We start from the raw sequence: 17,029 nt of genomic DNA on the forward strand, positions 1-17,029 counted from the left end.
AATTCTTATTATGAGGCCTGGTGTATACCATATTTCTTAAAGAAATGTAACCAATTCGTCACAGGATCCAAAAAATGTAAACATTTCTATTTCCTACTCCTCTCTCTGCTTTTCAGCCTTTTGCCACTCTACAAAGATGGAACTGTGTGTATACACACACACACACACACACACACACACACACACACACACACACACACACACATATATATATATATATATATATATGTTCATAAAACCACCAGAAATCATCTCTAATATGAGAGAGTTTAGAAATCACTACAATTAGTGCAAGCCATTAAAAGCCCTGGTTGTCATTTTGCACAGTGCCATGCCTTTGAGGTGTTGAGTTGGTAAACATTTTGCTACTTCAAACACTATAATAAATAAATAAATAAATACTTAAAAAATTAGTTTCCAGCTTTGGAACAGATGTTCAAATAATATGAATAGCAGGATTCTGGTTATGATTCATAGCGTAATCACTATTCGCCGGACAAACTGCCTTCAAAAGCCTCTTCTTTTATATTGTGTGACAGCACCACCATGTATAGCAGCAATCTGTCATGCATCAAGGCATTAATTTGCGAAACGATCTAAGAGTTATACTGTACAAGTATTGTGGGGAAGATTTATATTTACAGCAGCACATGAGGCAATAAGAGTATCCCTGCCTGCACTGGGAAACACAGGGTGACACAGCTAATTTATCTCAGCAGCATCATGACAGCTGGGCTGGGGAGAGTTTGGGAAAGGGGAAATGGTTCTGATGAATGACTTTCAGACTATGGCTGCTAGCTATAGCAAACAGTCTCCCAGTCCCCACAGGCCTGATGCCTCCGATTTGCTGCTCAGGGAGAAATGAATGAATGGCCCTTTGTGAAATAAATGGTCCCTTTCTGTTTGATATTTACAAATGAATCCTCCTTGGAAAACCTAATCCATCCATTTGTCTTATTAGTTGTAGATATGAGTTTCCTGTGCTACTGAAAACGAAGTGGTTGTAATAAATATGCAGAATTAGGGGCTAATTTAAGAAATGTATTATCCGAGTGGCTAGGGCTGATTGGGTGGGATCCAAGATTACACGTCGTTATTAAAGAAATTAACCCAAAAGAAGAGATCTTGGGGGAATATTGCTCATTTGCCTTTAGAATGAGGTGAAAAGATTGAAGCCGGTCTTTTAATTTAAGCAGTATGTGTCGGAGCTATTTCCTGGCAAACAACAGATGAGCAAAGTGACTGTGTGTAGCTGACTTACAACATTTGCTGTTCACATCAATTATCAACTAACACCCTCATGTATTTCTTCAAAATATTATCCCGGCTTTGATTTTTGCTTTTTTCAGCATCAGTTGACTCAAGAATCCGGGAGATCCTCGGGAGATATCGTGTCACATTCTACTAATCTTATTTCAATCCCTGTCCAGTTCAAGAATAGTCTTCAATCACAGGCCTATGGGCTACTATTAAGCAGCATATTCTGACAGATTGAAAACAAATAAACAACAGACTTCAGTGTCTTGCCTGATGTTCAATATGTGCATTTTTTTTTTTGTTCGGTGCAATAAAACACAGTATAACTTTTTAAACTGCGGGCAAGTGCAGTGTGTGTGCATGCCTTTGTTTTACCCTTTATGTCAGGGAGATGTCAGAAATGTAACAAATACGGGGCTAACGAAGAAGAGACCACTTTTGGTCTAACTGGCTGACAACTCCCAAAGAAAACAGACACGCATGCCTGCAAACACACTGGAAGATCGGCCAGAAAGGATAAAAAGGACAGTCCAAAGCTGCACGGTGGGCTGCACCTAAATGGATGTTTCATTTTGATTTCATTTTGGTCTGCAGTATAACGGCCCCTCTGAAGATACTGAACGTAATATGATGCCTTCAAAGAGAGTGTATGTATACTGTGTATGTGTGCAAAGAAGGTAGCAGACACACTAGCTAAGTGCTGGAATGATTTATTTGCTCTTTCCCCCTTAATAACTCCTGGTCTATAGCAGAACAATTACGACCTGATATAAACCTTTGAATAGAGAGGTGGGGATTAGAATGAACAAGGCACACATCCCCTCAGGCACCAGTAATTCTTTAACTGTTTGCTACTTCGATGGACCTTATTGCTGTTAAGATTTGCATCAGCTGTGGTTATTAGGTCTTGACAATGAATAATATAATCAGCCTGTATTGCTGTTGCATTGCCCAAATGCAACAGCAATACAGCTGCAGACACTGACTCATCTGATTCAAGGGTGAAACAACGACCATGCAATCAATAGACCTTCCACTAACATTAGCTCTGGACAGCCTGTTTACAATTTTGAGCTCATTTACATTGAAGGTAGTGCTGGTCTTGTCCAAAGTGTCTCACAGTGACTGAGTAGATATGTGTTTGGATTCTTTAAATAATAAAGTCTGCAAAGGACTGGATCTTTTGGTTGGTGGTATTGTGTTTGAGCAGCACAGGTGCTTCAACTTCAGTGTACAGGTTTTAATATTCCGCATTCAGATTGTATGTGGAATATTAAAGCCCGTTCTTTACATCACTGGGCCTACTTCTTTCCATGAAAAAACTTTAGCTGTGTGATTCAGACCAAGTGGGGATTAGTTACAAAATCTTTAGTAAGATTTGTTTTTCCCATTAGAGCTAGAAATTGGAGATAGAACAAACAAACTCTACTCTCTTAATTCAGACTGCTGAAGTCTCTTTTTTCTTTGATTGGTTGAGGATTTAAATTTTCATCCCTATTTCTCACAGAAGACATCTCTTTTTGGCCTGCTTGCTGGCGGATTGAAAATAATGATCATAACTCTTGAAAATTTTACAGAATAAATAGGAATCTAAGCACTGTATTGAGGCACAATTTAAAGCCAATTTTGTCCTTTCATCAATAGTTTCCACATTTTCATGGTAAAAAATAACTGCATGGCTAAACTCAAATTCTTTACTTGTTAGTGTTATTGGAATTGTGTTTATCGCAAGAAACTTTTGCAACATGCAGGCAGAATAATGTTCACAGAGGAGGTATTGATAGAAAAGTTTTTAAAAACATTTTTTGTAAGTTACATTTTTCATGTTATGGAATTTATTTAACATCAAATAGAATTATAATGTTGCTAAGACAAGTGAAAAAATATTTGCCAGACAAATATAGAAAATTGTCCTAGCCAAGTTGCTAGTTACACCCTTATGGCTCAGTAAAAATAGCACGGCAACCTCCTTACGATTAGGAAGAATCGCTGGTTGCCTGTTTTTTTGCAAATAGTTGTAGTGACCAACTGGTCGCCCAGAGGTTGAGGGTGTTGCTTGATCAACCTCTAAGTGCAGACTGACTGCGATCACTCTCAGATTGGTGAAGGGTTGTAAACAAGAGCAGTCTAATTTCTAACCACAGACAAATGCCCAATATGGCGCAAGCAATCTGAGCCAGCCTGCACAAATTAGTGGAACTTTGCTTTGCACATTGTGCCACCTTGCTTTGTAATGTGACTCAACGTCTTGCTAATTTGTTGTATTTTGGTTTCCCTTCTACATAAAAGCGAGGTTGTCAAGTGCCCATACTGTATGTCATTTTGCAGTTAATCCCTGTCCTTCAGCAATTACGTCACTATTTTTGAAGGAACTTCCAAATTTCTGTTCAAAATACATGAAATTGTGGTGGAACTCTGAAAGTAAGAAGATAATGTGAATTTAAAATGGCAATAAACTTGATCCCATTAAATCACAAAGTGACAGCACACTGACTCTGTCTTATTGGCATTTCATTAAGATTGCAACCAACTGTGAGTGGTTGCAGACCAGGTCCAAGTCTTCGAAGGAGCCATCTCAAAGACAATGAGATTGAAAGTTCATTGCACACTATCAGAATAATTTTGGTCAAGCCTAGAATGACTGTAGCATTTATAGTCTGTTAAATTGTTTGGGAAGCTGTCTTATCCCTTGTGGCCAAGAATTGATTTTTGTGCCTTTAAGTTCAGCAAGAAGTCCAATCGATGAAATGAAATCACATCGCGCAACATCTGTGTGACCAAGCCAGCATCAGCTGCTGATGGTGTGTCAGTACTGATATTCAATACAAAATAACAATATATAAATAAGTAAGTATAAAAAAGAAAAAGTCTTATATTTATTTCTCTTTCACACACACACACACACACACACACACACATACACAGAGATACATGCATATATTGACAAGCCATGCACACAAATCCATTAGATGTCCTGCTGATTCTACACTCTCAAACAAAGACCCACCCAGTTCCCACAGGAGCCCTGCTGACCACGACAGATGCAGTCATCTATGAAACCCTGAACAAGAGAGAAACTGAATACCAGTTTGGCACAGACATGTTCTAGCCTTCAGGCATCCTTCACCACTGCACACACAGCGCACACAAAACCTTTCAAAAATTTATTTCTTGTGCTATTCCCTGTACTTGAACCCAGATGAGAACAGATGAGAGTTTGCAATAGATAATTATCCTCCCAAATGTATTGGTGCGGCGCTGAAGGTTGGTCTCCACGTGTATATACACACAATAAGAGCAGAAGAAAAACAGTGAGAGAGTGAGTGTCAGAGAATGAAGGGAAACTGCCCTTAAATGAACACTACCTTTCTCCTCACAGCTCCTCTGACATTCACGCTGTCATTTAGAGCCAAACCTTTTATTTCAGCTCTGCTATAAATTATAGGGAATAATCCTGTAGGAAGCCATTAAGGCCCTCTCATCAGCCTAATTAGCTACTTGTAAGTGGCTATTGGCCCTGTATAGGACACTAGTCATATGTCTTATTCATATATAATTGCTCCAACAAGACTGCAGTTTCCCTCATTTTAACATCATTAGATATCATTTATCTTTGTCAGAGAGTAAAGTGAAAGTTCTCTCCTTTCATTTATTCCACTTTAATGATTAATTAGTTTTGTGTTATGAAGTGCTGGCTGATATTGAGGAGAGGTAGAGATGTGTCTGTCCGCTTTAAAGGACCCAGGCTTTATATTCCATTGGAGTCTTCCGAACAGGGAGTAAATGCTGCTGGACCTCCTGTCGCCAACTTCCAAAGAAGACGGATGAAAAATTTAATTAAAATTGGTGCATTTGAAAACACTGATCCATCACTCAGATAGAGAGAGATAGGACACAGTGACAGACTGTCATAGTGTTCCTCCTACTGGACTTTAGTCCTTAGTGTACAGAAACAGTGTGGCGTCTAAAAGGAGAAAGACAGTGAAAGGGAGAGAGACAGAGAATGAATGAGGGATGGGTATCTGCCAAGACTGTTAGTGCTGAACAAATCTCAGCTCATGTTTGATTTTGTAATATTTATTTTTTAATCCCTGCAACACACAAATAGAGTTTAATCCCTTAGGAAAATGGTGCTTTCAAAAATTGCAACCACTGTGTTTCCATTGGCAGCGGCTTTTTGCTTCTACACGAAGCTTAAAAGGGATAGCGGTCATTGCAGCTGAGTGACTCTGATGTTGTGCCGTAGTGGGAATCAAAGGGTTTTTAAAAGATGGAATTAAGCATATTTCTGAGTGATTTCTTGTAAAAAAGAAGAAAAAAGAAAAAAGGAGCAGCATGCTACATCTCAGGGCAAAGAACTACATAAAAGCCAGTTTAGGCTGTAAAATCATTGCATAACACTGCCCCCTTGTGATCACTGTTTGATTAAAATACTTTCCAGCAAAAGTGGGATCATTGGTGCTGGCATGCAGAATGAAATACTGTCTGAAAAGCCTTGAAAACAAAGTAGAAATAAGATGTATAAGAGCTGGAGTTTTAACAAACAAGATGATTAGACAGTTTTAAATGGGAAATATAATGAGATGTTTTTCAATGGTGAATTAGAAATGCAGCAAATTAAAATTTCTGTAACTCGCTTAAATTACAGCTGTGGAGGAAATAGGGCAACAGCTAATAACGGACAAAAACGAAAGATCAGACAGTCATCTGAGTTCAGCGTTTGCATAAATATTTAATAGCCTGGTGCCCTCACCTTATAGAAGGGATGAAGCATTTCAACAGCGCTTGCCTTTTCAAACTCAGAGAGTGTAATGACCACTTTCAGACTGAGCCTATTCTTGAGATTAATCAAAGTTGTTTTCATAACCTGGAATTTGAAATGCATTATTGTGGCTCAATTTGCTCACAACGTGTCTGCGTAGCAGGGAGAGAGAAACTGCTAAATTAACACTTGGATGCACTGCAGACACCGATGAGGCAGTGTTTGTTGGTCTGTTGCTCCAGTGCATGTATTTCAGCAGAACGTACTGCATGTGTAGCTACTAATGAAACAGTCAAGCTCCAAAAATTGCCCTTAACTTATAAATAAATAAACGTGTATATATAGATATAAAGAAAATATGGGTACATGTTAAAAAAGTTCAGCACATATTCAGTGCTGCGAGTGATATATTCAATAAGTCTTCATGGGTGGAACAAATGGCTACTATGCTTGTTATTTTTTTAACATAATTTGTTACCATCCCATTTATCACAGCATACGGTTTAAGATAATTACATCACACTTTCACTGATACAATCTCTTCCCAGCGGCTGCACGAGTTAAGTGTTGCACCATAACAAGTATTTACAGCTCAGAGCCAGATGGGGCGGCCAACTCTGCCATTTCATTTTCCTTCCTCTGGGAAAAAAATAAATAAGAAAGATTCCCCACAGTTTCTCTGCCTTGCTTTCTGTCTGTGGGATATTCAGACTGATGCTCTTGAGGAGACAAGAGAAGGGCGTAACCAGAGCCAGTGAGTGAGCATTCTGTTGACAATGCTGAGCTTGGGAGAAAGTCAAGCTGTATCTAATGGGCTCAGGTTGGAGCAGGAAGCAAGGATTTGGATCACTGCTCCGAGGGGATCTCACATTCTGCTCTGGGTCAGAAATGCCGCAACCTGAGCCATCTATCTGGTGGGGCAGTAGCCAAGCTTCGCTTTTGACCCAGCCCTTAGCTGGAGCTCATTACAGCACTGACGCATACATTCAGTTCAGATGCAAAAACACTTGAGAGAGATGGTGGACAGAAAGACAGAATGAGAGGGGGAATGGACGGAAAACCTCAGAGACTGAGACAGACAGAGAGCAATCAATCATTTCACCTCCTCTTCTCAGTTCTGTCTGCAAGGCCATTAGTGGCTGTTTAGGAGAAATAATAAACAAGGAGAAGCAGAGGTTCAGGGACCACTGATGCTGCCAAATGCCACATTACGCAAAATAAATACACTACTGGTTTGGTCTTCGGAAGAAAAGGAAAAAAAGAAATATATTAATGCTTCTAGTTAAGTGAGGTTTTTTTTGCTCTATTGATACAAACAGTGTCTGCCAGAAATACAGAGCTAACGCGTTAGTATTTATACCTCGTTCTTGATGTGTGATTTGCAAATGTAGAACTTCATTTTTTCTTTTCTGTTAACAACTTTTTTTTTTACTGCTTCACCATTTTTGCTCGACCGTTTCCCCCAGCTCCAACTTAGTGCTTTGATTGAGCATTAATATGCTAAGCATTTGATTCTGATATGTAGACCCAAAATGATGCAAACCATGCTAACTCACTTAAAGCTTGCTCACACACACACACACAAACACATGCACACACATTGGTTAAGTATCTTATGGGGATACTTTGCCTAACTGCTGGTTATAAAACCTGTCCGTGAACAGTCTCAAAGCAGCACAGCACATTATAAATTTTCAAAGCGTCTACTTTGGAAACTGAGTGACAAAACAATGAGCAAGCACTGGTTTATAATTGCTGCATAAAGCACGAGCTGAAGGAGCAATCAATGATTATATTAGTGGGAGGCTGGAAGACACAAGGGTTGAAGCTAAATTGACAATGGTTATAATTAGTCCTATTAGACGTGGCAGATAAATGATTACTTGTCACTTGTGTTAGTCAAATTTTCAACCTTAATGCTGCAACATGCAACAACATGCTTGTTATTGTCAAAAACAGTATACAAAGACAGCAGATATATATATATGTATATGCTGTATAAAACAACGTACACCCCTCATTGTTATCACTCACAATCTCACACAGCTTTCTGTAATTCACCCACATGTTATTAAGTGCTTTGATGCATTAATGTTATTGACCTGAAACGGCACGTCCAACTTTATTATCTAACTTCATTTCGCAACATACATAAGACCAGCTGACAACCAGTAAAGCACTTTCTCGTCTTCCTCTCAAGCACAACTGAAACAATGCTTACTTAAGGAGGAGTATGTAAGAATGGTTGAAAAATATAGTTTTATAAAACATTATTAATTGTTCAAAATAGATGTTTTAAATACTTTTCAAGATGACTGCTTTTAAAAGGACAACAGTGCTTCTTATTTGATTATAAGTCTGTTAAGTACTTAATGCTGTGATTGATGGTACTGATGGAACAGCCCATTTAATTTAAAGTAAGAAATAATGGGACGAAGAATGAGTTTCGAGCTACACTCAGGCAATAAAATCTGACATTGAATAAACCTGCTCATTGACTTCCTTTAATGCTAATAAAATGGCAGACTGCACTGCAGTTGCAGTACTTTGTTTTTTAGAAAGCGTATCAGTGGAGGATGACAGCTGGCTCTACTTCACTTCAAGGACAGTGGCCATAAAGGCCCTTCGTTTTCCATTTGCTATACTGACTCCTTGACCGGGGAACTTCTTCAAGTGTGGGAGGAGTAAGACACTGACTCCTGCTGCCTGTTTGTGTCAACATGCTCAGCATTTGCCCTCGTAGCGATGGAGAATTTATGACAAAAATACCTCTGTATGTTTACAAGGGAGGTATTATTTTCCTATTCTTCACCGTGGCAACAATTGTGTCTCACTGCGGGATCACTAATTTCCTCTTGATTGCACACACTGCACTTAAGAAACCCTAACTTACTATTCGCCCCTCCACGTGAGGCTTTTCCCTGATGTAATAAAACATTCTCATCCTTTTATTTATCAGCCTTTACCTCCACATCTTTACCATCCAAGATGGTAATTTTTACAACTGATGTGTGAGTTCTGGCTGACAGGATGAAGTCCTGTACAGCTCTCCACATCTGAAACAGATAATCCCACAATATCAGAGCTGGTGTCAAGGTTAATGTTGTGATACTCATAATAAAAGAACAAGACAAAACAAAACAAACAGTCCTGTTGATGCATCCATTTATTCTTCCTTTTCGAGCCAGTTTGCTTCTCTCTATCTTTTAATCTTCACTGTGACCAATAAATACATGTGTTTGTTACAGTTTGCATCAACAGTCATGTTTTTGGCTATAAAATCATATATCTGAGCAAAGAACTGCTAATGATTACTAATTTTCATGATGATTTGATTTGTATTTTCTCTGTTAGTGTCATACCCTTGTAACGACAAGCTGGCATGCTGTTCTTCAAACACTCTTTTTTTGTCCAACAGCTCAAAAACTCACCAATTTAATAAGAAACATCAGTAGGTGAATCCTTTTCACTTGAAAAATGAGTCACTGACTAATTAGTAAAAGCTGTACCTTTCAAACATTTTGTGTCCAAGAAACACCCAAAGGGCAAGCCAAAATTTCAAGGCACACCTGTGGTCACATCTGTGCAACAGAGCATCTCTGCCATCAGACATATCATCGGTTTTACACGAAAAGCAATCTGTTCCCTCCTACCCAGTGTTTCTAATTCTCCTCACTATCCATCAGGACGCTTAACTTGTCACGCTGTAATAACTGCACAAACATTTGAAGCAGAGTCTATTTTTTACATAATAGATTTTGCCTCTGAATTTGCACCAATCCCTAAGGCACAATATTGTTGAAGTATTTTAACAATTAATGATTAAAACAAGCTGCACATTAATGAAAACAAGAGGTTGAATAAAATAGGAAAAAAAACACATCGTAGAAATGCACTTACACATAAAGTAATCCCTCTCATGTAAGTCTAGTACATCCATTAGCAGTCCACACAGACCTATCCATAACTGCGCAAAGGTCAAGCAAATCAATACACCAATAGCTGAATAACGTCAACACTACTTGGCAATTCAGTATTCTACTTGTGTGCAACCACGAGAGAACAAAAAGGGCAGCAGCTACAAAACCAAAAATTCAGGGAATGCATGTCTAGCAAGACGTTTCCTCTGGGCAAAACAACGATGGCCCAAAGTGCCTCTTTAATTCATTAGCAACAGCTGTATGCCAAGTTTGCCACTTTAGGTAATAGGACTTGCTCATGTCTGCTCTTTTCAAAAAAATTTACAACAGACTTTCATTAAGACAGACGTGCTGACTTGGAAACTCCTTTTCATTTACAGCAGTGACTTGGGGTTTAAGTAGCTGAATCACCTCACTGCAATAAATAAACACTTTCCTCTGATTCAGTTATTTTCTACGATCTCCTCCTCCGTGATAACGCCTCTCCAGGCATAACAGTTTGGAGTGCTAGCTTTTAGTGGATGCTCCTATTTTATCAAAATAAACATTAACAGAAGGCTTTGATGAAACCCGGCAGTCTTTCTTATTTGCTTTTTGAGAATTCAGCATCCCTTGATACAATATTAACAATGAATCAGAAGTATCAAGTCAACCAGATACACATAGAGTACCTTGCAAATATATGGATAACATGAAGTACAAACTTGCACTGATTATTTCCAAGTCAGAATCTGACGGTTCCCAAAAAGATTAATATTTTGAAACTATTTAAAAAAAATCTTGCCTTGAGGGTCTTGGATTAAATTACCTCTGTGAAGCTGTCGGGGCCGCATTCTATACCTCTGAAGTTACACTCCAGTAGCATTTCCTCCATGCGATGTCGAGTGCGGTTGTAGAACTCATCCATACTGAAGCGAGAGCCCAGCGGGCGGTCTGGCTCTGGAGCCAGGGGAAATCCTGGTGCCATGCCTTCTTCAAAGCCCAGAAGAGGACCCATAAAGATCAGGTCACTGTAGCTCATTTGAGACTTTCGTATGAAGTTGTAGTTACATACAGTTACAGCGGGAAAGGTCATATTGTTTGCCACTTTTTCGTCAAGCATTGTAATATAATCATATTGGAAGTAGTATATAACCCTGTCAACTACTTGATACATGAAAGCAGACAGTGCTAAGGTGAAGACCAGTGCCCACAAACCCTGGCGAAAACCAAACTTACTGTCCTCTACAAACACGTGGTTAGCTCCGTGAAGCGAGCAATTGCCAAAAAAAGTGGCGAGGTCATCTACATCGCTAACATTATCCTCCTCATCAGTGCAATCATCTACCTGACTACACCTATCCAGGCATTCCTGTGAGTCTCCATCACTATAATGTTTCTTTACCCGCTTGTAGTGGTCGTCAAAACCATCGCTACCATATCCCCTGCTAGGTTCGTCATCAGCAGAAAAGGAGATGGTGCACATAATTCGGAGCGGCATGGTGAAAGCAGTGAATCAATAAAGCTGAAGCCAGAAGTCTAAGTCCTTAAAAAACTCCCAAAATACTGAAACAATGAAATGATTCAAGAAGAAAAGTATTCGTTATTTGGCTACTGATTCAAAAAACACTGAGCTAACAGGACAAATATGGTCCCAAAAGTCATAACAACTCCTGAATCAAAGCGAACAAACAATCTAGGCACTCTGGTTTCTGCCATCCACACCCATTCAGAGATGAAGTGAGATGCCTTGCTTGGGTTTGTCCTTTTGTCTTGGGGGCAGATCCAACCCTTAGACAATTTCGAAAGAGTGAAGAAAAAAGAGAAGAAGAAGAGGACGGAGGAGGCGGCTAAAGAAGGTGAAGCCACGAGAAGTATAGGACACAGAATACTCCCGCTGGGCCCGGCTACAGGTCACTGTGCTGGGGCAGAGTTTCACCATTTACAGGAAAAAAAAGGAAGTGTTGATGCAATGGGGGAGAGAAAATGTAAGAGCTAAAGCACTGAATAGGCTGATAAATTTTTGCTGATTGCACTGTTTGGACTGAACTCACTCATCCTCTGAAAATAAAATGATCTCAGCACGATTGTGTAATCAAACGGAAATAATACCTAGGTATTATAGATACAGTACAACTGGAGCTAAGCAAAGAGTCAGTCATTAGAATATGCAGTGCAGAGATCAGTGGGATTGCAGTAGGATTTGTGTTTGCGATGAGCTTTAAACCAAATCAAGATTTTAATAAAAGTAAAGAGAAAGGCACGATGCTGCTAATGTGTAAATGCTCCTTTAAGAACAATTTGAGTGAGAAGGTAGGCAGTTTACGTCTGATTCCAGCTCAAGAAATTAGCAAACACCAAGGAGAGAAGTCAAGGAATTTAATCAAGACTTCCATTTGCCCATTGTTATTTCAATCTAATGCCTCATTTTATCAACAGATCTTACTCAAATTACATACCCCCACATAGCTGCAAGCAGTTCTGTGGAAAGCAGATTAACTGAAAGCAAATATGTAGAAGTCGTGAAGAGAGAGCGAGAGAAAAAACATCTCAGATGGAGGCTCGCATTATTGAATATGGTGATAAATGCAGATTCCCAGAGGTGGTGTTGGTTGTGATATGAAAAGGAAGTGTATGAGACCGAGCCATCTGTATTGATCCACCTCCATTAGACAGCTGAGATTATTTTCAGAAACATGTTGGTGCCAGAAAATGAAATGGTAGATGCATTTAGGGGGATGACAACACACTTTACAATAAAAACCTACACCTAATGGTACCACAGGATACTTCAAAGGAATAGACACACTAAACCTCTAAAACCAATGCAAAACACATTACCTCAACTGATTCGTTGCGTAACGCCTTACCGTAATGTGCCAGTCTGATTTAATTGGAGGAAATGTAAATATCAAGTGAACAGTGTGGATAAGGAACAAGACTTCTGTGAAGACTGTCTAAAAAAAAACAACCCCCCCCCAAACTATTGATGATAAGAGAGCAAACCACAAAGAGTTGCAGCTTTATGCAGGAGGCTGCTTGACATAGCAGACCCTGATGGGCTGTGGTTCTTGAATATTTATTAATGATCACTAGATAGCCTCCGGTATCAAACCTGACCTAACAAGAAGGTCATGGAGCTCCCCCAGCTGAAGTCTCTGGGTATTCAGTGAAGTACTACTGCATGAATATTCACAAACACTAACGCCTTAGATTTGGAACGAAATGCTAAGTTGTGAAACTGTGGAGAAAATTAAATTGTGCAACAGCAGTGCAGTGACCCTTTGGATAAAATAAGTTGAGCCTTGTGTGCCAAAATATTTTAATTACTCAGTCTACATCAGTATAGCCACGCTGACAGAGTTACAATAAATCTGTGTTTGTTCTGGCGACTATGCTTTCCTCAAAATGGATACATCTTGATTGTCTGGCTCCATTTTTCACCATTTGTTTCTCCTTTTATGTCGTTTTATTCCTTCATGTTTGTGAAATCCACTAGAGGGCAACAGCAGCACATCTCATCCTGTAGATGTTCCTCAGGGCTGAAGGTGTCATCACAAAGCATCAGAAAACTCGATTGGCAACATTTTAAGAGCAAGAAGATACAAACTGTGAAGCCCAAAGTACTTTTTATTTATCTTTTACATTTTTAGATCGATGCCATTCCTTGGATTATCTGCTTTCTTTCTCTTTGTGAGATTTTAACTGGAATAGCTAAAATGTGACAACGCTCCAGCTAAATTTCTCTGAATGAATGAACGAACAGGTTCAGTGGTTGGCCAATATGTGGGGCCCAGTTGAAATCTGATTTAAAACCTTTGGGGCTTGTTATTTCACTGCTCCATCTCTCCACATTTCTTCTTGTCTCTTGTGCATTACATTTCTGAAATAATTCTTAAAAAGATACCCCTCATTCTGAGATTTTGTTTTTCTAACTTTAACTTTTCAGGGAAACCAACTCTATGTTTTCACAAATGAAAACAAAACATAAACATTTCCATACATTCTTGTGTCAGGTCAAAAGATGGCAGTGTTGAGGTGCGAGTGTTCGCTGTCACTGCTACAGTATACACCCCTGGGGTAGGATTTCAACAAGGCCGTGCATTTCACCATTGTCGGAGTGAGAAGAGCGCAGGGCAGATGAGAGGAGAGGTTTTAATGCTCCCTTTCAAGTTCCTCTCACCAGCTCCGCTTACAGCTAGGATCGACCTGGCGTTGCCATGGATACATCGTAGCCGTCAGCAAGAGAGGATGCACAAAGCCCATTACTCAGAACACGCATAGTCACACATGTACACACATGGACTCACACATGCAGAGAAACATGCCCGCTTTAAAAAAAAACACCCCAAAACAGAGAAAACATGAAGCAGTGAAAATATCCGCACTTTCGCTTTCCTTTACACACACACTCACACACTCGTTTTCATATCTTCGTGAGGACATCTAATTGACATAATGCTTTAATAGTCCTTTACCCTAACCTTAACCATCAAAACCTAACCTAACCATAACTTAATTGCAACACTGACACCAAAATCACATTTTGAGCCTCAAAAATGCCTTCAAACTCGTGGGGATGGGCATTTTGTCCACATAACTGACTGTAGGTCCCCACAAGTATAGCGTCATGCCAATTTTCTGTCCTCATAAAGATGTCTACACATGTACACACACACATATACACACACAAACTGACAGACTGAACTGATGTCTGATGAGTTCTGATAATTTATGTAAACCTTATTAATCTGACTTTAGTCAGGCTTTGAAGAGAGGAGGGGAAAGTCAAGATGACAAAATAAAGATATCACAAAAAAAGAGCTGACACACCAAAGCAACAGTATTACTTGCTCAGAGGCAGTGTTCAATCAATATCCAAGTATTCATATTCCTGCTTTATTGTCAGATTCAATGGATTCGGCATGCGGAGGAAAAACAAAGAACGAGTAAACAAGAACCGAGCTGGTCCATTCCCACAAGATGCTGGGGCAGAGTGACGCCAAGGCCAAAGGCAATGATGCTGTTCTCTATAACACAATATTCTGTCTTCACCTTTCAGCTGGGGGGACTGCTATCTGAAAGAGATAGTGTTATTCGAAGAAGCTCCTCTGCTCGGAGGAAACAATATGGAGAGAACAATGACCTATTTTTTTAAGGGAGCTGCTGTTGCCAAACAACACATTTCTCATTTATGAAAGTGCAGAGGTGGCTAAAAGTAACCTCATGACCTGTCATACAGTACGACTCATAATAGGAAAATCAGTTCTGTGATAGACGGAGCTTGACTCACAATAGGAGACAATGCAGTTTAGTCATGTTTACAGATAATGGCTTTTTTAAAAAGTCTCATGAGGCTAACACGTGTCCTGCCATCACTACCTATGATGGAAAACTCTAAAGATTCTTCCATTTCTTCATATTTTTCTTCCAAACGTCTTCCAGACTTTCTTGTATTATTTTTAAAGTGGTCTCGACCAACCGTTCTCAGGGGTTTCTAAGGTCTTTCAGAGTTTTTCTTTGGCAGCTTTTTCTCTCATTTTCAGTCCAGTTCTTGTGCCAGACTATTTTCAGAGGAACATTTTTTTGTTTGTTAATTCACTGAAGCACTGACCTATAAATCATTAAAGCATAAAAGTGCATCTAACTCAAGAGATGAACCAGTGTTGTGTCTATCCATTTCAATTGTGCCTTTGATACTTTGTTATCAGCAGCCTGTTGCAAAAAACAAATCTGTTGCTGTTTTTTTTGTTCAGTGTATGAAAAATTCCAGAGATATGAAATGACAGTTTGACAGGCATAAAAAAGTATTTTTGCATCTACAAGGTTATTACTAAAAAGCTACTGAAGCTTGAATGCTTGGCATATCTTAGCATGGTGTGACGTCTCTCCTGAAAAAAATCAGAGTACTAAAAAGTTTGAGCAAACTGGACACACAGCAATATATAAGAAGTGATAGACTTAAAGAACTATTTGCAGTTGTTGAACAGTATCTCAAAATAATTTTCTTGACACAGGACCTGAGAGATCATCCAGCCTTTTATCCAACACCTTAGCTACTGTTCAGCTAAGCCTCATCAGAAATGGTCGTAGCGGAAGGGTGTTGGTCAAAAAGCCATTCTTTCAGATGGCAAACAGGGAGAAAAGGCTGAGGTATGCAAAGTTACACAAGACCTGGTTTGAAAACCAGTGTAAAAACGCTTGATGGAGTGTTGAATGCAAATTTGACATTTTTGGTTCAAGTTGTCATCAGTATATACAGAGCAGATCAGGAAAGAGGTAGAGCAGTGAGTGTCTACAGCCTGTCTGTAAAACACAGTGGAGCCTCTGTGACAGTTTGAGACTTTATTCCACCCAGTGGTGTTTGAGAGCTTGTCGAAATTGATGGAATTACGAACACAATAAAGTGACATCAGATTTTGATTCACCATGTAATACCATCTGGTGGCAACAGCTTCATGTTTCAGCATGAAAATGATCCCAAACACACTGCTAATGCAGTAAAAGCATACCTGGATAGAAAAACACAGAGTGAAGCACCAAATACCTCCACATTACCGAGGCAGTGTGGGATCATCTTAACAGAGAAAGGAACAAAAGGGAGGCAGCCTCCATAGAAGAGCTCTGAATGTCCTTCAAAATGCCTGGAAAATTATTAATGAACAATACTTATAAAAATTACGAGAAAGCATCATGTGTTGGAGAATCAATGTGGTCGTACCAAATGCTGACTTTCAAGCCCATTATACAAACTGTGTTTTGTTGTATATACTGTGTTTCTGTGTATATCTGGACATGTTTCAACAACTCAGGGCACCTATTTCCAATTTTCCTAACACAATCTAAAGAAATGAGGAAGGACTCAAGAGCTTTACACAGCATTGTAAAATACACATACACATTTTGGGAAATGTGTATGTGTATCTTTGGGTGTCTGAAAGTGAGAGTGGACACAGTTTACTCACTACCTTCTGCTTTCAAGCGATGGCAAATCAGAAGAATGGTGACTTAAAGAAAGGTGGAATTAAAGGGAAAGGAGCTAAAATGGCTTGTTTTAATGAGTGGATTAAACGAGGCGAAGAACCAAGACCAAGTGTAGGACAAATACGGA

The 17,029-nt window shown here is 39.4% G+C and overlaps 1 protein-coding gene across 2 annotated transcripts in view; it reads right to left on the minus strand.

The window, feature by feature from the left end:
* asic1b (acid-sensing (proton-gated) ion channel 1b) overlaps nt 1-17,029 on the minus strand; it is a 185,706-nt gene that overhangs the window by 50,955 nt on the left and 117,722 nt on the right. Inside the window, exon 1 of one of the 2 annotated variants that reach the window (XM_086293445.1) lies at nt 10,748-11,596. The exons of the other annotated variant lie outside the window; for it this stretch is intronic. Within the exon in view, the coding sequence (XP_086149571.1) occupies nt 10,748-11,419 (672 nt within the window). The 5' untranslated portion in view covers nt 11,420-11,596. Of the gene's footprint in view, nt 1-10,747; nt 11,597-17,029 lie in introns of those variants that run through there. 2 annotated transcript variants of the gene reach the window in all.

This window comes from Aulonocara sp. 'chitande type north' Nkhata Bay, linkage group LG5, assembly GCF_057382095.1.
Source record: "Aulonocara sp. 'chitande type north' Nkhata Bay isolate Kocher_YH1m ecotype deep benthic linkage group LG5, A_spYH_male_GT1.1, whole genome shotgun sequence".
Taxonomy (NCBI): Eukaryota; Metazoa; Chordata; class Actinopteri; order Cichliformes; family Cichlidae; genus Aulonocara; species Aulonocara sp. 'chitande type north' Nkhata Bay.